Source organism: Rhinolophus sinicus, chromosome 2 (genome assembly GCF_057876585.1).
Source record: "Rhinolophus sinicus isolate RSI-liver-muscle chromosome 2, RSI-T2T, whole genome shotgun sequence".
Classification (NCBI taxonomy): domain Eukaryota; kingdom Metazoa; phylum Chordata; class Mammalia; order Chiroptera; family Rhinolophidae; genus Rhinolophus; species Rhinolophus sinicus.
This window is the reverse complement of record NC_142502.1, coordinates 135,527,359-135,549,044: the sequence shown is the minus strand read 5'-3', so window position 1 is coordinate 135,549,044 and position 21,686 is coordinate 135,527,359. Positions and strand designations below refer to the sequence as shown.

At 34.3% G+C, this 21,686-nt stretch overlaps 1 protein-coding gene across 3 annotated transcripts in view; it reads left to right on the top strand.

The window, feature by feature from the left end:
• The window catches only part of LOC148758918 (uncharacterized), a 933,397-nt gene that overhangs the window by 680,168 nt on the left and 231,543 nt on the right, over positions 1-21,686 (top strand). For all 3 annotated transcript variants that reach the window (XR_016020439.1, XR_016020438.1, XM_088796071.1), the window contains one exon: positions 16,959-17,049. Coding sequence is in view for 1 of the 3 variants with exons in the window: in XM_088796071.1 (XP_088652197.1) it covers positions 16,959-17,026 (68 nt within the window). In the remaining 2 variants the exon portion in view is untranslated. The remainder of the gene's footprint in view (positions 1-16,958; positions 17,050-21,686) is intronic.

Genomic DNA, 21,686 nt, shown 5'->3' with positions numbered 1-21,686 from the left:
GTGTGATACCTCCAGCATTGTTCTTTTTTCTTAAGATTGCTTTGGCAATTCGGGGGCTTTTGTGGTTCCAAACAAATCTGATGATTTTTTGTTCTATTTCTTTAAAAAATTCCATTGGGATTTTGATGGGGATTGCATTATATCTGTATATTGCTTTGGGTAATATAGCCATTTTAACTACGTTGATTTTCCAATCCATGAGCATGGAATGTCTTTCCATTTCTTTGTGTCTTCTTAAATTTCTTTTAAAAACGTCTTATGGTTTTCAGCATATAGGTCTTTCACATCCTTGGTTAAGTTTATTCCTAGGTATTTTATTCTTTTTGCTGCAATGGCAAAAGGAACTGGTTTTGTATTTCTTTTTCTGAGATTTCATTGCTAGTATATAGGAATGCAATGGACTTTTGTACGTTGATTTTGTAGCCAGCAACTTTACTGTATTTGTTGATTGTTTCTAAGAGCTTTTTGGTGGAGTCTTTAGGGTTTTCTATATATAGCATCATGTCATCTGCAAAGAGTGACAATTTAACATCTCCATTCCCAATTTGGATGCCTTTTATTTATTTCTCTTGCCTGATTGCTCTGGCAAGGACTTCCAACACTATGTTGAAAAGCAGAGGTGATAGGGGACAGCCCTGTCGTGTTCCTGAACGTAGAGCAAAGGGCTTCAGTTTTTCACCATTAATTATGAGATTAGCTGAGGGCTTGTCATATATGGCCTTTATTATGTTAAGGTATTTTCCTTCTGTACCTATTTTATTAAGTATTTTAATCATAAATGGATGTTGTATCTTTTCAAATGCTTTTTCTGCATCAATTGATATAATCATATGATTTTTGTCCTTTATTTTGTTTATGTGATGTATCACATTGATGGATTTGCGGATGTTGAACCATCCTTGTGTCCCAGGGATGAACCCCACTTGATCGTGATGAATAATCTTTTTAATGCATTGTTGTATTCAATTTGCTAGAATTTTGCTTAGGATTTTTGCATCTGTATTCATCAGAGATATTGGTCTAGTTTTCTTTCTTTGTATTGTCCTTACCAGGTTTTGGTATCAGGGTAATGTTGGCCTCATAAAATGAGTTAGGGAGTACTGTCTCTTCTTCAAGTTTTTGGAAGAGTTTGAGCAGGATTGGTATTAGATCCTCTTTGAAGGTTTGGTAGAATTCACTAGTGAAGCCATCTGGTCCCGGACTTTTGCTTTTGGGAAGGTTTTGGATGACTGATTCAATTTCATTACTGGTGATCGGTCTGTTTAGATTTTCCAATTGTTCATGGTTCAGCCTTGGAAAGCTATATGTTTCTAAGAACTTGTCCATTTCTTCTAGGTTATTGAATTTGGTGGCATATAGTCCTTCATAGTATTCTTGGATGATCCTTTGTATTTCTGTGGTGTCCATGATAACTTCCCCTTTTTCATTTCTGATTTTGTTAATTAGTGTTTTCTCTCTTTTTATCTTAGTGAGTCTAGGCAAGGTTTTGTCAATTTTGTTAATCTTTTCAAAGAACCAGATCTTTGTCTGGTTCTATTTAATTTTTTGTATTGTCTTTTTGTTCCCTATTTCATTTAGTTCTGCTCTGATTTTTGTTATTTCCTTTCTCGTGCTGACCTTGGGTTTCATTTGTTCTTCTTTTTCTAGTTCTTTAAGGTACAACATGAGGTTATTTATTTGGGATTTTTCTTGTTTCTTGAGATAGGCCTGTAGTGATATAAATTTCCCTCTTAAAACTGCTTTCGCTGCATCCCAAAAATTTTGGTCGTATGTATTTTCATTGTCATTTGTTTCTATGTATCTTTTGATCTCTCCTCTAATTTCTTCTTTGACCCAGTCTTTCTTTAAAAGTATGTTGTTTAATCTTCATGCATTTGTGTTTTTTCCTGCTTTCTTTTTGCAGTTGATATCCAATTTCAAAGCCTTGTGATCAGAGAATATGCTTGGTATGATTTCAATCTTCTTAGATTTGCTGAGGCTGATTTTATGTCCCAATATATGGTCTATCCTTGAGAATGTTCCATGTACACTAGAAAAGAATGCATAGTCTGATGTTTTAGGATGAAGTGCTCTATATATGTCAATTATGTCCATTTCATCTAATGTGTCATTTAGGGCTGCTATTTTGTTATTTATTTTCTGTTTGGATGATCTATCCATAGCTGTGAATGATGTATTTAAGTCCCCTGGTATAATTGTGTTTTGGTCAATTTCTCCCTTTAGTTCTGTTAGAAGTTGCTTGGTATATTTTGGTGCTGCATGATTGGGGCCTTAAATATTGATGACTGTTATGTCTTCTTGTTGTACAGTCCCCTTCACCATTATGAAATGTCCATCTTTGTGTCTTGTTACCTTCTTCACCCTGAAGTCTTTTTCATCTGATATCAGTATGGGTACACCTGATTTTCTCTGGATACCATTTGCTTGGAGTGTCAATTTCCACCCTTTCACTTTGATTCTATGTGTGTCCTTGTAGCTGAGATGTTTCTCTTGGAGACAGCATAAGGTTGGGTTTAGTTTTTGATCCAATCTGCTACTCTGTGCCTTTTTATTGGTGAGTTCAGTCCATTTACATTTAGGGTGATTATTGATGTGAGGATTTCCTGTCATTCTGTCTTTAGTTTTCTGGTAAGACTGTGTCTCCATTGTTTCTTTGCCTTTTTGTTGTTGTGTATTATTTCTGTGTGGTGGTATTCTATGATGTTTCCCTCTGTTTCTTCTTTTATTACAGTATATATTTCAGTTCTGGATTTTTTTTTTTCTTTTGAGTGGTTACCCTTAAGTTTATGTAAAAGAAAGTTTGATATTTAGAATATTCCATTTTCTTCAGCTCGCTTACTTTCTCCATTCCCATATTCCGGTTCAGGCCTTTACTCTCCCCCTTTTTGAGTTGTGATTGCCACAAATTGTCCCTGTTGATGGTGGTCGAATAGCCTCCTTTAGTATTTCTTGTAGTGCAGGTCGTGTATTAGAAAATTCCCTCAGCTTCTGTATGTCTGGAAAGGTCTTTATTCCTCCTTCATATCTAAAGGATATCTTTGCTGGATATATTATTCTTGGCTCATAATTTCTCTCTTTCAGTAGTTTGAATATTTGGTTCCACTCCCTCCTGGCTTGTAGAGTTTCTGCTGAAAAATCTGATGATAATCTAATGGGCTTTCCTTTGTAGGTTACTGTCTTCTTTTCCCTGGCTGCCTTGAGGATTCTTTCTTTGTCGTTGATTTTAGACAGCTTCAATACAATGTGCCTTGGAGAAGGCCTGTTGGGATTAAGGTAATTAGGTGTTCTATTTGCTTCTTGGATTTGAGGATCTAGTTCTGTCCACAAATTTGGGAAGTTCTCATTGACAATTTGTTTGAATATATTCTCTGTTCCCTTCTCTCTTCCTTCTCCTTCTGGTATGCCTATTATTCTTATATTGCCCCTTCTGATGGAGTCAGAAAGTTCTTGTAGAGTTCTGTCATTTCTTTTAAGTTTTAAGTCTGTTTCTTCTTCCATCCGTGTAATTTCCAAGTTTCTATCTTTGATGTCACTTATTCCTTCCTCCATCTGGTCATCTCTACTACCTGCTGGCTATTTCATTCTTAATTTCTTTATTGAGTTCTTAATTTTTAGATATTCTATTTGGTTCTTTTTTAAAATTTCAATCTCTTTTGTAAAATGTTCATGATTTTCTTTGATTGGTGTTTCTGCGTTCATTAAACTGCCTTTCTGTAGTTTTTGCATCTCGTTGAGTTTTTTCAGAACTGCAATCTTGAATTCTCTGTCATTTAAGTCACATATTTCCATATCTTTAAGTTCCTTTTCTGGAGATTTTTCACTTTCTTCCTGAGCTGTCTTGTTGCCTTGGTTATTCATTGGAATTACTGATTTATTATTTCTCTTCCTAGACATCTACAGGAGTGGCTTCTGCAACAGGTTGATAGGAAGAGGTGTTTCTTTTGTTTTTCCAGTACTTGTTGGTAGAATGTTTTATTTTTCTCTCCGACTGCAGCCCTTTTTTCTCTCTCACACTGTAGTGTTATGTTTTCTCTGCACTATCCCAGCTTCTCACACAATGGGGGGATTCCCTGGAAGGCGGGCTCTCTGTTAACAGTTCACCTGGGTCATAGGGTGCCGCGTCAATGTGGGTTTGCGAAGAGCTTTTGAAGTTCCAAAACTTTTCCAAGATCCTTTCAATTGATATTTCTTGTGTCTCAGTATCAGGGTAGAAAATATTTAATTTGTATTTAATATCCTTATGATGACTAATGTGTGTTATATTTTGAAAAAATTCATTGCAGAAGTGTAATGATTTTAGAGGAAAATGAATCACTTAGTATACAGAGATAGTCACACATACCCACACACACGCACACTCACACTTTATACCCCACAGCATTGTTACGACTTAAATAAAAGAAGAAATGATGGACTGAAATATTTAGAAAATTTGAGATAAAATAAAATATAGTCCCTGTTTTCTGAATTTCTGAGATGGTTTCAGAAGAAAATTGGAAGAATTTTGAGAGTCTCTTCATTATAACGAACTACTTAACGAGATATATACATAAGAACTGCACCCTGAGGAGACTTCAACAGTTGTCCTCCACCCGTTAAGACACACTATTGGACATCTCTGAGACACCTAGATCACTGCTGGAAAATACATAGTACCCCATCTAAAGAAATTAGCAATTCAAAGAAGCAGCGTATGATCCAGGTAGCACAGTTAGTCACATTTTCAAAAGTCAAAAGAAGTTTTAATTCTTTAATGTATTATAGAAGAAACAATGGCAAGAACATGCGTTGAACTTATAGTAGGCTTATACGGTGTCTGAGGAAATACTATGCATGCAGCAGAGTTTGGATCAAATTCTTCACAAAGCCTCCATGCTCCAGTGATTAGAAAGTACAAAATGCAAAACATGCTCATTTGAAACATTATTTGGGTTACATCTCATCATGTCATTGTATGTTAGGGCTCTCAAAAGTCAACATGTTATGGTATCTCAGAGAACAACACTCTCACATTTAATTCATTTTCCATGTACTACAGCCACTGATTATCTTCTCTACATTTAGAAAAACAGCTGTGATACTTTTCTTGACAAACAAGATTAAAATCCCCAGAGGTCTTCATCATTTCTACTGACTTCTGTGATTTTACACTGGCTTATTTGTCACATCAACTGAAACTCCCTGCCATTTGTTGAAACTTGGTGTACTATTTCATTGTTCCAATTATTTTTAAATGAAAATGTTCTCACTTCCTACAGATTACACAGTTCCATGCTTCATATTCATTGTGGCACATTTCTTTATAAAGTTGATAAACAATTTTGAATTCCAAATTATGCCTTGCATGTCACAAAGCTGCAGCTGTAAGCTGCAACATTAAAATATGAGCTGAGAGTCTTCATCAGAACAAACAAGGTCATCATCAAATAACTGCTAAGATTAGGTTTGTTTTTGTCTCTTGCTAATTGCTGTATCTGTTGGGTTGAAGGGAAAATCCAATATGCCATTTTTAGAGAGCTTCACAGCCAATACAGTATCATAGCTAGTGTACTCCTTTTGCTTTCTATAGGAAACGAAGGCAGATTTATCCATTTGTTCTACATGTATTGAATACCTATTGTATATTTGCCATGCAATGTTCTATGTACTAGTGATCTAGACAAGAATAAACCATAATCCCTGATTGCCAAGATTTTACAGTTCACTTAGGGAAATACACAAGTATAAGTTGTGAATGAATGAAAGCACATTTCTAAATATCAAGTCTTTAAAAGGGATGATGTAATCACTCTTGATCATTATTGGTTATCTATAATAAGAAATCTGCCAAGGACATCAACCAAATTAGGTTCCATTGTATTATTTTTAATATTCACTAAGGAGTGAGGGAATAAAAAGAATAAAATATTTGATGCAGGGAAAAATACCCAAAATGTTTATACTGAATATTTAACTTCCATCCTTACGATGAATTTCCTTTCCGTTTCTCACTGTAGGTTATTTTATAGAAGCTTTCTAAGTTGTAAAATTTACTGAGAAGCCAGAAAAAGAAAGAGCAAAATGTTTTTCACAGGCTCTGTAATGTATATGGCTACATAAAGCATTTGAGAGCCTCACTTATCCCTTCAAAAAGAGTTTCCTTTCCTCTCTCATTATAGCCACTTTTCAAACAGCTTTGATTTACATAGTAAAGCAATAGATATCAGTTTACATTAAAACTGACACATATAACGTGTCACATATAATGAACTTAGTGACACTTAAGTCAAACAATATTTGATTCAACAAATTTCATTTCGACAGTCTTTGGTGTTAGTGGCATTTTTGAACTATACATAAGAAATATTATTTAATTATTATTTCACTTCTAATTTCATTTTAGGTCTTCTCTTCACATGTAAAATATACTACTTTCTTCCCTGTGGAAATTTTTGAGCAAACACTGTGTAAAATAACAAAATACTTTTTGTTGGAGTTTGGGGAGGTATTAGAATCCCTCTCCCATATGTCCAATGGGAAACTCTAATAAGCCTCAAATGACCAGTGCTGTTCACCAGAAGGTCCAGTGTTGGCCAACGTAGCTGGAGAAGTAGAGCTTTGATTATTATTAAGCTCAGTGTTCTCTTCTATATGGAAGGTGTCATAAAGGTGATCAGGCAATTCCGAAAAAGATAATTCTCTATTGAGAGTAGCAATTTACCACTGCTCTATTGATCACTTAATGGAAAATGCATGAAATGATATTTAACTATATTTTTCCTTTTTTGGGGGGGGGGGGGCTGGGCATTTTACTTACTGCAACTACTACTTTTGAAAGGAGTTTTCCAGTAGAATGGTTTTATTTTATTTATTTATTTTTTTATATATTTACTATTTGACCCCCTTCACCCATTTTTCTCACTCTCACCTCCACCACTGGCAACCACCAATGTGTTTTCTGTATTTATGGCTTTGTTCTGTTTTGTTTTAGATTTCCCAAATGAGATTTTACGGTATTTGTCTTTTTCTGTCTGATTTGTTTCATTTAGCACAATGCCCTCAAGGTTCGTTTATGTGATCTCATATGGCAAGATTTCATTATTTTTTATGACTAAGTAATATTCCAATTTATATATGCACAATTTCCTTATTGATCATCCATCAATGGGCATTCAGGTTGTTTTCATAGCTTGGCTATTGTAAATAATGTTGCAATAAAAAGGAGGGTGCATACTAGTATATCTTTTTGAGTTAATGTTTTCATTTTCTTTGGACAAATACCCAGATGTGGATCATATGGTAGTTTTATTTTTATTTTTTGAGGAACCTCCATACTGTTTTCTATTAACATTCCCACTAACAGTCCACAAGGGTTTAATTTTCTCTACATTCTTACCAGCACTCTTTATATCTTGTATTTTTGATAATAGTCATTCTAACTGGTGTGATATCTCATTGTGGTTTTGATTTGCATTTTCTTCATGATTAACGATGTTGAGCAATTTTTCATGCACCTGTTGGCCATCTGTACATCTTCTGTGGAAAAATGTCTATTCAGATCTTCTGCTTATTTTTTAATTGGATTGTTTGTTTTTTGGCTATTGAGATGCATGAATTCTTCATATATTTTGGATATTACTCCTTATCAGATATATGATTTGCAAATATTTTCTTCTATTCAGTAGATTGCATTTTTATTTTGTTGATGGTCTTCTTTGCTGTTCAGAAGCTTTTTTATTTTGATGTAGTCATTCCCACTTGTTTATTTTTACTTTTGCTGCTTTTACTTTTTGAGTCAAATTCAAAAAATCATCACCAAGGCTGATGTCAAGGAGCTTATAGCTTATGTTTTCTTCTAGGAATTTTATGACTTCAGGTCTTAGCTTTAAGTGTATAAACCATTTTGAGTTATTTTTTATGTATGGTATAAGATAATGGTCCAGTTTCATTATTTTGCGTGTGGCTGTTCAGTTTTCCCACACCATTTATTGAAGAAACTATCCTTTCCCCACTGTATATTCTTGGCTCCTTTGAAGTAAAATTAACTGACCATTTATGTGTGGGTTTATTTCTGGGATCTATTCTGTTTCATTGATCTATGTGTCTATTTTTATGTCTTACTCTTTTAATTATTTTATGTCGTACTCTTTTAATTATTATAGCTTTGTAGTCAAGTTTAAAATCAGGGAGAATGATGCCTCCAGCTTTGTTCTTTTTCTCAATATTGCTTTAGCTATTTGAGGTCTTTTGTGGTTCTATACAAATTGTAGAATTGTTTGTTTTATTTTCTATGAAAAATGTCATTAGGACTTTGATAGGGATTGCATTGATTCTGTAGATTGTTTTCAGTATATAGACATTTTAGCTATATTAATTTTTCCAATCCATGTGTATGGAATATCTTTCCATTTATTTATTTCTTCTTTAATTCCTTTCCTAATGTCTTATATTTTTCAGCATACAGGTCTTTCACCTAGTTGGTTAAGTTTATTGCCAGATATTTTATTTTTTTGATGTGATTATAAATGTGATTTTCTTAATTTCTATTTCTGATAGTTTATTAGTAATGTATAAAAACTAAGCTAATTTCTATGTATTGCTTTTGTTTCCTGCAACATTATTAAATTTATTTATTAGTTATAACAGTTTTTTGATGGAATCTTTAGGGTTTGCTATTTATTAATATAATAACATGTCACCTGCAATAGTGACACTTTTATGTCTTCCTTTTCAGTTTGGATGCCTTTTATTTCTTTTTCTTGCCTAATTGCTATGGCTAAGACTTCTAATATGATGTTGAATTAAAATGTGAAAGTGGGCATCCTTGTCTTTTTCCTGATCTTAGAGGAAAAGCTTTCTGCTTTTCATCATTGCATATTATGTACCTGTGGGCTTGTCATATATGGCCTTTACACATTGAGGTATATTACCTCCATACCTGCTTTTTTGAGAGTTTTTATCATAACTGGATGTTGATTTTTGTCAAATGCTTTTCCTGCATCTATTGAGGTGATCATACGATTTTTATTCTTCATTTTGTTCATGTGGTGTATCACATTGACAAATTTGCAGATGTTGAAGCAACCTTGCATTCCTGGAATAAATCCCACTTAATCATGGTGTACGATCCCTTTTATGTATTATTGAATTCGGTTTGCTAATATTTTGTTGAGGATTTTCCATCTACGTTCATCAGCGATATTGGCCTGTACTTTTATGTTCTTGTGCCATCCTTGTCTAATTTAGGTATCAAGGTAATGCTGGCATCATAAAATGAATTTGAGAGTTTTCTCCTCTCCTATTTTTTGGAAACATTTGAGAAGGATTGATATTAATTCTTCTTTGGATGTTTATTAGAATTCAGTGAAGCTGTCTGTTCCTGTACTTTTGTTTGTTGGGAGGTTTTTGATTAGTAATTCAATCTCTTTACTAGTAATCAGTTTGTTCAGATTTTCTATGTATTAATGAGACAGCCTTGGTAGGATGTATGTATCTAGGAATTTATCCATTTCTTATAGTTTGTCGAATTTTTTGGCATATAATTGTTGATAGTAGTCTCTTATAATCCTTTGTGTTTTTTGGTATTAGTTGTAATATCTTCTCTTTCATTTCTGATTTTGAATCCTCTCTCTTTTTGTCTTTGTGACTGTAGCTGAAAGTTTGTTAATTTTGTTTATCTCTTAAAAAAAAAACTGTTCTTACTTTTATTGATTATTTTCATTGTGTTTTAGTCTCTATTTCATTATTTATGCTCTATTCTTTGCTATTTTCTTCTTTCTACTAACTTTGGGTTTCATTTTATTTAAAGTAGTATTTAAACCATATGATTCTGGGACAATTTTTACTTAAATGAGATAAAATTCCTACTCTAAATCACCATTGTCCAGTGAATTAATATATAAAAGACATGCATGGGTACTTATGTTAGAATTTAAGATGTATGAATTCATATCCCAAATATGTAGTGTAATATTCTGCCCATCTGCAAATATTTAGTATTTTAAAGTTATGGCATATTGAACCTCACACATTATTTAACTTATTTACTTAATCACAACTATGTGTGTTTTGCTTGTTCACCCATAATCTTAAATGCAGTATACTAAGATAATTTGATCCTTGTTTCAAGTATCAAGGGGATAAGAATGCCTTCCTATTTTCCTATTACTTCTAGAGGTGGTGGAGCTCTTGAAAAATAAGAAGGAGCCTATGGTTTCACAGACTTCCCTTGACCATATTTTATCATAATTATTATTATCTTAATAATTACCAAGCAAGACAACTTTACAACTTTACATTTACTTTACCCCGTCCTCAAGGAGTCATTTTAGGAGACATAAAAGAGGAGATTTTTACATCCATGGCCTTATATACAGCCAATTGCCTCATCTTGTGGATTTTCTTCCCCTATATTTCTTGACTCCATCCCTCTTTCATTCTCACGTTCTTTCAGGATGCAATAATTAGAACTTTATCATAATAATAAGGCCTATAAACTTAACTTTTTCTCAAATCTCCCTCTGCTATATATTACTCTTCCAACTTAATTAATTAATATTCCGCTCCCAGTTAATTTCTTCACACCTGACAGTGCTATCTCCCCTGGCTAACGTGTGGCATGAACAACCAGGTCAGGTTCCTAAAGCTGCAGTCATATTAACAACTGAGGTTCATTCCACAGGTGTAATTCTATTTTTTTAATTATCTATTTTCATTTACAGTTGACATTCAATATTTTTTTATGTTAGTTTCAGGTATTAGACATGGTGGTTAGACATTTATATAATTTATGCAGTGATCCCCAGTTAGTCTAGGATTCACATGGCACTGTACATAGTTGGTGCAACATGGTTGACCATATTCTCTATGCTGTACTATATATCCCCATGACTATTTTGCAACTACCTACCGTGTTTCCCTGAAAATAAGACCTAGCAGGACAATCAGCTCTAATGCATGTTTTGGAGCAAACATTAATATAAGACCCAGTATTATATTATATTATATTATATTATATTATACTATACTATATTATATTATATTGTATTATACCTTGTCTTATAGTAAAATAAGACTGGGTCTTATATTAATTTTTGCTCCAAAAGATGCATTAGAGCTGATGGTCCGACTAGGTCTTATTTTCGGGGAAACACGGTATTTGTATTTCTTAATCCCTTTAGTTTTTCCACCCAGCTTTTCAACCCACACTCTGGGAATCATTGTCTTGATCTGTGTGTTCTCTATCATGTGCCTCTGTTGCTGTTGTGGTATCTGCCTTTAGTGCAGCCAGATAGCTACCAAGTGAGCCACCTCCATGCTAGTAAAGCCCCTTGCTGACTGCTCAGGGAACACTGCCAAAGAGGGGTGTGTGTTAGATTATAAGAGCTGGTCATAAGGGCTGGAATGTCAAGGGAGGTCATTAAGAGGACATGACCACAAATTGACCTAAGAGCTTAACTCTAGCCATCAGAGGCACCTTACCTCATCCCCACTCTTGAAATGTATGTTCGCTCACCATTCCCATACTACATGGGAATTTGTCCTCAAAACAAAGCCTTGAGAGAGTAAGGCATTGTTGATACCATCTGGACTGTATCTATGGTTGAACCAGTTAAGGCCTCTATGTAAATTTTTAAGATTCTGGCAGATGGGTGCAGAGACTTATCTTGCAGCTGTCCAAGACAAGCTAGTAAGTAAGTTTTCTTGCTTATTAAATCTGCCACCTACCAATTTGGAGTAGTCTCTTTCTTCAATCTCTCCTTGACCTCCATGAAAGGGATTAGTTTCAGATTTTACCCAGGAAGTTCCCAAAGTTTCAGATCTAGAATGGCCAAGTCCTATGTGCCTATCCAGACAAAGAACAATGCTGAAAGAGTTAATCTAAGGTGCTTCCATAAGTTCAGGCCAACTGGTTGTTCCAGGGTCTAGTGCCCAGTGATAGCAGTTCAGGAACAAGGTGGTAGGCAAGTATTGCACAGCAGATCTCACTAGAATTCAGACTTGGGCACTAACGTTCGAATTAGAAAGATGAAATAGGTCTGGATAAAAAGAAGCAGGCATATGAACAACAAAGATAAAGTCCCCGGAGCAATTATGGAATGTGAGAGGAGAGATTTTTATTTCAGTCTTCTGCACACTCCTTTATAGTCTAAATGTCCAGAGCTCCTGACCTGCCGAATGGGGTAAGAGAGCTGGGCAGCAGCCAGTTTTCTTGCAGAAGCCCAGCACTTTGAAGTCCACTGTGACTTCTGAGGTCCAAGATTAGAAAGAAGGCTACTGAGTCACCAGTTCATTCTCCATACCAAGAGTTTAAAATGTCTTTGTAATATCTACGTTCATTATCAACTTGTATCTCCATTATTAGAATTCAGTTCCAGAACTTTCCTGGTAGTATTGCTTTCAATTTCCCTTTAAACTTAAACTTAAACTCTTTGCTTTTAAGCATGAAGATATGAAAAATACAATGGGCATTATAGTATCAGGAACCTCTGGGCAAAGATCTAGTCTGACTCTCAGCTGGTGAGCCAGGTTACACTTGGCTGAGATGATAAACAGAGATCATGTATGACTGCACCTTCACTCCAGGTAGGGTAGCAGGTGTCTATCCAAAGGGAAGGATGACTGCAGAAGCCCTAAACACAGCCACACATGTGGAACTAACGAAACATCTGTCAGAGGAACACCTGTGTCCCTTCCTGTTTGGATCATGCTAAGGAGATAATTTTCTTTCTCTAAAGCTCAACCATGTTCAGCAAAGAAAATTCAGTCTGGTCTTGTTCTTTTTAGAAATAGCATGTACTTCATAGTAATTCATCCTGATAGATCACAATGCTAATGATTTCAAGAAAGCTCAAAGCAGGAGGCTCAGACAGACCAGGCATAAAAGCAAAGTGTAGGGATGGATGAGTAAACACTATACACTTCTCAGTAGGTGATGCAAATATTGCATAGACTAAGAATATTTATCAGTAGATTTATATTTTTCTGTTGAAAAAAGTAGATATAGCATAGTCATATAATACCATGAGTTATTGGCAATGTAAATACTTCATCATATATAGTTATTTGAATCTACAGTTAATCTATATGGACAATGATTTATTTTACACACTTACTATTTAATGACAAAAATTATAATAATGAAAGCAGCATTAGGAATGTGGGAGAGACAAAAACACATAATGAATGAGCCACCAATACATGCAGAATATATTCATCATATTTGTAATTTTTTTTAGTGACCTGCAACCTGCTTTATAAAAACACCTTTGAAAGAAAAAAAAGCTTAATATTAGTTTTGAATCCCATCATTACAAATGTCTCTGTTTTAAGAATGTTTATATCTCTGTGTAGTGAATGGTTCAATTGATTGAAGCTTTGCTTTCTTGTATTAAAGTTTAAAAAAATTATCCCCTGCATGTGCAGATTTCTTGCCATCACCTCACCCACGTATCAAAGAGTAGATCTTGTCAGAGCAACTATATAGGATAAACCTGATGCTTTTGAAATATATTTATGATGGTTTTCATTTCTTTGGGTATAATCCATAGGTCAATAGTTTTCATTTATTCAAGCATGTATATCATATTTGATTCATCTTTTATTAGCATAATAATTTCTAAAGAGTAAACCATTTTGTCCCTCATCACATAATTAAATTTTGCAATAGTTGTTGAATATATAGTATATTTACTCATCAGTGGGAGAAGGAAGGCTGAGCTATAGTGGTAATTACATGTAATCTCATTTTCCTGAATTGTCAGTGGATAAAGCCTGAGTACAAAATGAGTTTTAACTTTTTGGAGTGAAGTCAGATACTATAGCTGAATGTATCTGCCCAACAGATACTAAAATATTGGGTTACAAAACAAGGAAAACTGTACACCCATCTGTGAAAACTAAATATATGTGAAATGCAAATTTAAGCATTCAATATTTTTTAAACTAGTGCTTTTTATCCTGTATATTAGAAAAATAAGTCAATCTACTAAGGATGTGTGAGTCTTTGTCAAGAACTATGAAGGGTCTGAGATTTTACTCTATTTCCAAGTTAACAAGTTAGCCTTGTCAGTTTCATGGATTTTGGCAGAAGTCACAGACCCCCGGGTCAGAGACAAGGGCCTTTATCACTTATGGCACAGTGAGCAGCAGGAGCTTCCTGTTTGCATCAGTTTTCCTTGTTCCCCCAGTCCTGTGGCAATGCAGAGTGGTCTGGATGGAATTATTCATTGGATTTGTGTCCCAATGGGGAACCTCAGCTTCAGAAACCCTAATCTTTTTTAATGGACTGTAAGGAAACCTGTCCAGCCTTTGCCTGGAAGGAAAACATTCTTTAATGTCCTGACAAGGAAACAAATCTGCTTTCAACCTGGAGGGAGACACTCTCTTTGTTTTCCAAGGTTATTTACTGTACAAAAATCCTTGTAAAGATATTCTAGAACAAAAGTTGATACAAGATGTGCAGCAATGAGAGACCCATAGAAAATTACGTACAACACTCGTGTGTGTGTGTGTGTGTGTGTGTGTGTGTGTGTGTGTGAGTGTGTATGTGTGTGTTAAAGTCTTTGCTTTAAGAACTTTGGGAGACACATATATGGATTTCCAATGCAAAAGAAAGATTGTACTGCAATAGTTGGAGTAACAAAAGTTTAAATATAAAGATATAATTTAAAAAGAAGAAAGAAGCTAATCATATATTTTTCTTGAGTGAGCTGAAGCTTGGAAGCTAGTCGTGAGTACAACATTCCTCACCCTCCCCACACAGACTTGCACCGTACATATATTCACATCAATGTTTATTTATAATGGAGTCATAAATATATGTAAGAAGTTTAGTTTTATAATTTTAGTAGGAGATAGAAATCATATGGGGAAGTTAGAAAAGGGACCCAGAGAATAAGAGAGGGCTGATAGGGGTAATGAACTAACTCCATGTCCCTTGAACTCTGTTTGAGCTCTGGCCACAGTCAGAGAAGCTGTGGGGCTGAAGTAGTGCACGTAGCACTGAGCAGGCACAGAGGGCATTCTACCACTGCACAGAACCCTGCTCTGCAGTGACACCCCACAGAGTGGAATTCATGGGGGCACCTGTAGGCAGCATCTTTGGAATAAATCTCACTCTTTCGACAATGCACATTGCAGTGGTACATTTCTTTATGCTACTTCACAGTGACAGCCAGAACAGAAGACAGAGCAGAAGTGAAAAAAGAGGAAAGATGCTTCATTTTTGGTGTGTGTGTGTGTGTGTGTGTGTGTGTGTGTGTGCATGCATTTGTATGCACATATGAGAGATAGATATTTAATGATTAAAATTGCTGAATGTTTACTATTCTAATCATTTTACATGTAATATTTTATTTAGTATCTATGAAGTCAGCATTATTATTATCCTTACTTTACAGATAAAAAAAATTAGGCAGCACAAAGTTACACAAGCAGTCCCATATTTTGAGAATTAAAATACTTCTACAATGGAGAGGAGAGACTAAGGGTTATGGAGTTAGCAGACGACTGAGTTAGAGAAATATAAATGAGTGATACAGTGGACAATAGTTCAGAGAATGGTTAGATAATCCAAGAAATGAGTGGTCACTAAAGAGTGATAAAATAGGTAGAATGTAATATAGGCCTTGTGAAATGATGGAAGTGAGGGACAAAAGTGGGAGAGTTCATGGTTTGTGTGGAGAGAACAGTGAGCAGATTTATGTGATTGCAATAGAGGGGTCATCATTTATTCAACTTTTTTTGTTGTTGAACAGCCATTATGTGTAAGCAAATAAGACATAATGAAAATAATACTGAGTATGCATGTAGGAGTCAGATAAAGGAAATGTTCTCGATGAAAAATATGATATATATTAATAATTATGATATATATAAATAATTTTATTATGCTTGTTTCTTTCTATATTGTAAATTTGAGCTATTCAAGCTTATTTTTATGTTTCATTTCTAAATTTGTAATTCTGATACTTTGCCTTAAAAACTAAAGCTCTTTCTAATTGCTAATGAAAAAAACAACAATCAGCCCAGGGAAATATTTTCTGTTCTCAAAATTGCAGGTCCTATTTTGGGTCATAACATCTTCCTCGCCACTGTTCTATCTAAAAGAGGTGACTTTTTAGGTACTTGAACTTCACAGAATATTGCTATGTCCTTTGGTCCTAAATTTGAAATTCTGATTTGAAATTATTAAATATTTAGGTTGTGTTCATCATAAGCTTTTAGTTGATGTCTCTCTTTTCCAGTTTCTTGGACCTATGGCCACTGGTCCAGTTAGGGAGAGGTCGGGTCCTTTGGGAGAAAGTTTCTAAAGACATTTGCTAATGGCCCTCCTGAGACAGAGGCAAGGCAACCCCACCTTTCCCCCTGTCCACGTTGAACATGTCTGGCCTGGCTATGGTGGCATTTATTTATGGCTCTTTGGAGGTGCAACTTAAACCATTCCCACTTTAGTCCTTTCCCATTTTCTCTCCAAGTACCCCCAGTCCCTGTTGGCCAAGTTCTCAGCTTTGTAGACCCTGAGGCAGCTCATGTGAGGCCAGGTCCCTCTGGCAGAAAGTGCTTATCATACTTCACGGCTTTGGTTCTCACCCACCCAGAAGCCAGAGGTTTATCTCTTCAAAAATAGTCTGGATTTTCTTTCTGAAGTCAATTGAAAATAAATATTAATTTCCCCTTCTTCCATATTCATGAAAGAAGAAAATATATTAAAGCTTATCATTCTTAGATCTTTTAATTTTAATAAAGAGCCTCTCAAGTTTCAATTAGTAATGTTAGATGGCTATAAGAGGAGTTTACATTACCTAAAAACAAACTACTAAAGTTTTTGTTTGTTTTTTAACATAGGCTGATAGTTGTCTTTCAGGAGGTTTAGTAAAAATGGAGTTGAAAAGGGAGAAACTAGTAACCTCTTGGAAAGCTTTGGAAGTGGGCTGATTGTCTTTGTTGGTGATAGTTCTTTTCTTTTTTTTTTTAAGGGATACACTCAAGAAACAATAATACAGGAGAATCACTTGGACCTGGAAAACGATTGCTTAAGGGGTAGGTGGCAGAAGGAGAAAAAGGAAGGTGAGAAGTTTTGTCTTTAAAATTTTTAAACAGAGAACAAAGTAAAGGCGAGTGCTTTAGGATTTGGGTGGGCAGACAGACGAAGACTCTGACAATACCAATTCCTTGTCTCCATGTTTGGTGCACTTAATTTCTTAATACAAGCATCTAACCTTCTTAATAAAATTGGTTCTTTTACAGAGATCCTGATAGAGAATGCATATTAAAATGCTCTTTCTCGTCTAATACTGTATTTAGATAAAGTGTATTTTAGGGGACAAAAAGCTCACAATATATTCATTTGGGATCAAGATAATTATAATTCAACATCTGAACTATGTACCAATTTAAATAACTTTGTGTGCTCTGCAAAACCTCATTAGAGATACAGAAAATTGAACAACTGTGCATATATTTGGTATATCTCAGCAATTAAATCATCTATAAGTGTGTTTAATTGTATAATAATAAAAATATTTCAATATACTGCAAATTTAAATGGTACAACATGTTTCCAATAGAATAGTGTCCATTTTTTCTTTTGCTACTTTGGTAAAGCAATCATATTTTTAGATCTATTGGAGAAATACAATTTTAGTTAAATAGTTGTAGCTATGAAATTCTAATTTTGTTCACATGCATGGATTACTCCAAAATGATATACATGGCTTTGCAGTTGTAAAAAGCTAAATTTAAAATTGTGTAGTAGTTAAAAGCATCACTATAAAAAACTAGGTCAGAGGTTTATACATGAGTGAAAAAGCAAGTCTTTAAAGTATGACGCAAATTTGTTAAAATTGTATGATTATATTTTTGTGTGTGCTAGGATGAAAGCTGCATGCTAGTGGGTCCTATGTGCATGTTTTTTTAATTCTTTATCCTCAGTCCCTAGAGCAGAGCCTGACAAAAATTATATGTAAGTTAAATACATGTATATATTTTTACACATATGTGTGTATGTGTATGTACAAGCATATATCTATAAGCATTTATATGTGCGTATACCCACCCACAGGAAAAAAATCTTAAATATCTATCATTGGATGTGAGATTGCAGATGATTTAATTTTTTCTATACTTTATTCTCAAATTTCCAAATTTTCTATAATAAGCAATTATTAATTTTTAATTAGATAAAAATAGAAATGCTATTAAAAAGAATATATACAGTAAGAAAGTCACATGTAGAATCAAAAATTAAAAATGTGTTTTCTTTAATGTGTATAAAATACTTTAATCTTTTAGAAAATATCCACAAATAAATTCAGTGGAATTCTTTTCTATCATAATGTGGATCCTGCACGGACAGTTATCTTGTTTAATAGCCATTTTATAATTTCTCCAAGATCTTCCAGGGGAATTAATTCTTGACTAACTGTATTAAGACTATTTTGTTGACCCATTTTCCTATGTCTGGTGTCATTTGAGAGCTAGTGAACTTTAGATTAGCAATAAGGTCTTAATTTTTGATTGAGGCAATCAATGATCTTGTGACCTCTAAAGCAATTATATAAACTAGAAAAAGATGACCTAGAGAAGTCACATTACAGATAGAAACCTCATTCCTTTTTTTTTCCAAATTTATTTATTTGTTTTTTAATTAGTTTCAGGTGCACAAGACAAAGCAAAACTTAGACGTTTATCATTTATATCCCTCACACTGTGTGAACCCCCCTCCCCCCATCCACTATCCCTCTGTACGTTCCCCAAATTAATTTTCAAACCCCCATGACCATCTTGTGGTTACCGACTGTTTTTCATTCCTTTTTTTAGAGGAAAATTCCAAAGGAATGACAAGTCAATCCAGGGTTTCTTTGCTTCCAACTTATCTAATGCTAGCTAAGATTTATTTAGTACTTGCGGTGTATCAGATGATGTTCTAATGACATTACAAAAATTTCATTTAATTCTCATAGTTGTCAAAGAATCATGAATTTTACAAATGAGGAAAGTGAGGTACAGATAGGTGAGATATGGCACCCAGTGTTATCTAGCTAGCGTTCAACCCTGGATTCCAAACCAGTCAGTCTGTCTCCAGAGTCCATACTCCTGACCACAATAGTGAACTACCTGCCAACCCTCCAAATCAGGAGTTTCATTATGGTCTCAAATGAGGATTGCCCAGGGAAATAAGATGGCAGGGTTATTATTTTCTATCTATTCACATGATTTCTACAACCTTTGGCAAGGACCTTTTATCCTTGATTGTTGATGAGTTCATGTGCAAAATGTGGGAAAATTTTGCTTGTTTTTCCTGGAAGCATCATGATGTCCTTTGTGATCTTTCAGAGGCCTTTCTAGTTCTAGTAATTATATAAATACTCTATTATCTATTACTTTAGAAAATCTTGAGAGTGTGAAACACCAGGAGGGAATTTTTCTAAAAAAAAAGATGTTAAAAAAAGCCTGAAGAGATTTTTATCTCTCTCTCTCTCTCTCTCTCTCTCTCTCTCTATATATATATATATATATATATATATATATACACACACACACACACACACACATATATATATACATATATACACACACACACACACATATATATATATATATATATATATATATATATATATATATATATATATATAAATAAGGATGAGGTTTAAAGAAACTACTACTAAAAACTATACTGGCTTATTTTTATAACTGAGATTTAGCAGATATGCTTATTTAAAAATAAATTGTATGCTATTTAACCTTTTCTGTACTAATATTCTCAATATGTTGGATAAATCTAGAAAAATTCTGCTATCAAAACCTGAAAAGTTAGAGCACAGGAAGAAATGTATAAATCCATCTCATTCCCAGTGTGTGAAAAATAAAATAATGAAAGGTAAACCTCAATCTAAAAAAAATTAACAAGTAGAGCTATTACAGAATAAAAAGAATCATCAAAAATTGGAAACTTCATCAATTGATGTAATCATTAATAAAAGTAATCAGCTAAAGGTATTTAAAGAATCATAACAACAGCTGCTAAAAAATCCATAAAATTCAGTACGTTTTTTGGTAGGAGATGAATAGATTGATAATATTCTAGCCTAAGCATTTTTATGTGAAACCAACAGCTGCTAGTATCAGAAGGAATATAGGTATTCAATTTAAGTAAGGGGGGAATCCAATATTGTTTTAAATATTTCTTGATAAGGAAATATAAATAAGAAAAGAAGGCACTGGGCTAACGTTATTTACAATTAGTGTAACTGTCTGGTGTGACATTTTAATGTGTCAACTTGGCCAAGGTGAATTGCCTTTCCCCAAATTCCTTGCCTGTTGACTTCCAGTTAGAGAGATCAGCAACAGAGGTTTTTATGACAGGTTTTGAGGGCAGAAATAAAGCAGCAGCCATTTTGTAGCCCATATATGTTGCTGCTGTCTGCGACTCACCTCATTGGTTCTTGTCTTAGTCTGTTAGGACTGCTATAACAAAATACCACAGACTGGGTTGTTTATAAAAAACAAATTTATTTCTCATGGTTCTGGAGATTAGGAAGTCTGACACCATGGAGTGAGGACCCTCTTCTTGTCACAGACTTCTTGTTGTATCCTCACATGGCAAGGGAGCTCTCTGGAGTCTCTTTTATAAGGGTAATAATCTCATTCATGAAGCCTGCCATTATGATCTAATCACCTTCCAAATGCCACGCTTCTTAATACCATCATATTGGGCATTAGGATTTCAACATATGAATTTGGGGTGACAGGAGAGCAGCCTGCAACTGCTCTGCCTTCTGCTGAACACCCTATTATCCTAGCGAGATGAAAATGAAGAGTCCTGGCTTTTACAGGACATTCATACCATCGAGGTCAGAAACAAAAAGAACTGGCAAGGATTTTTATCTGTGTTCACAGACCCCAACTCATTTGTGAGGTTCGGCTTATGTTTGCTCTTCCTCACTTTACATCTATCTCCCTTTACCAATGACCTGCCTGTGGATTTCAAGCTCCATCATGAGACCCAAGGACAACAGCCTTACAGAGACAGCTTAACAAGCTCCCACAACTGTGAAAAGTCCAATGCTATATTTACTAATAATTTTGCTTCTGTTTGAACCCTGATGATATAACTGTCTAACTGGAAAACTTTTAAAATCAATGGAAAATTCTTTTGGACTTGACAGTCCAGGAAAGTAACTAGTCTCAAGGAAAATATATTAAGAAACAATAGATGTTTCAATTACCAGTTACTATTTACGAAGAGGCAAAAGAAAAAATAAGGGACAAAACAATGACCACATTCACACAATATGAACAAAACCACAAATCATCTAGGAACAAATGAAATGAGAAATGAGTAAGCGCCTTTAAGAAAAATGAGGCCTTTATTGAGAGAACTGAATAAGGACCAGAATAAATGAAGAGAGATATCAGATTCACAAACAGAAAAAAATAATGTTATGAAAATTTTAATTATTAGTCTACAAATTTAAAATTCTAACACATATAAAATATGTGCACATCTGAAAATACAACCCAAGAAGATGGTATCAATGATCATTAATAAAATAAAAATGATCAGTCTGTAATATTTTATGAAAATGGCTTTTACTTTATTAGGTAGTATAATAAATAGAGCAAAGAGTTGAGTAAATAGAATAGAGTTATGAATACAGAAACAGATCCAAAAGATAAATAAGCATTTAATAAAGGTAAAA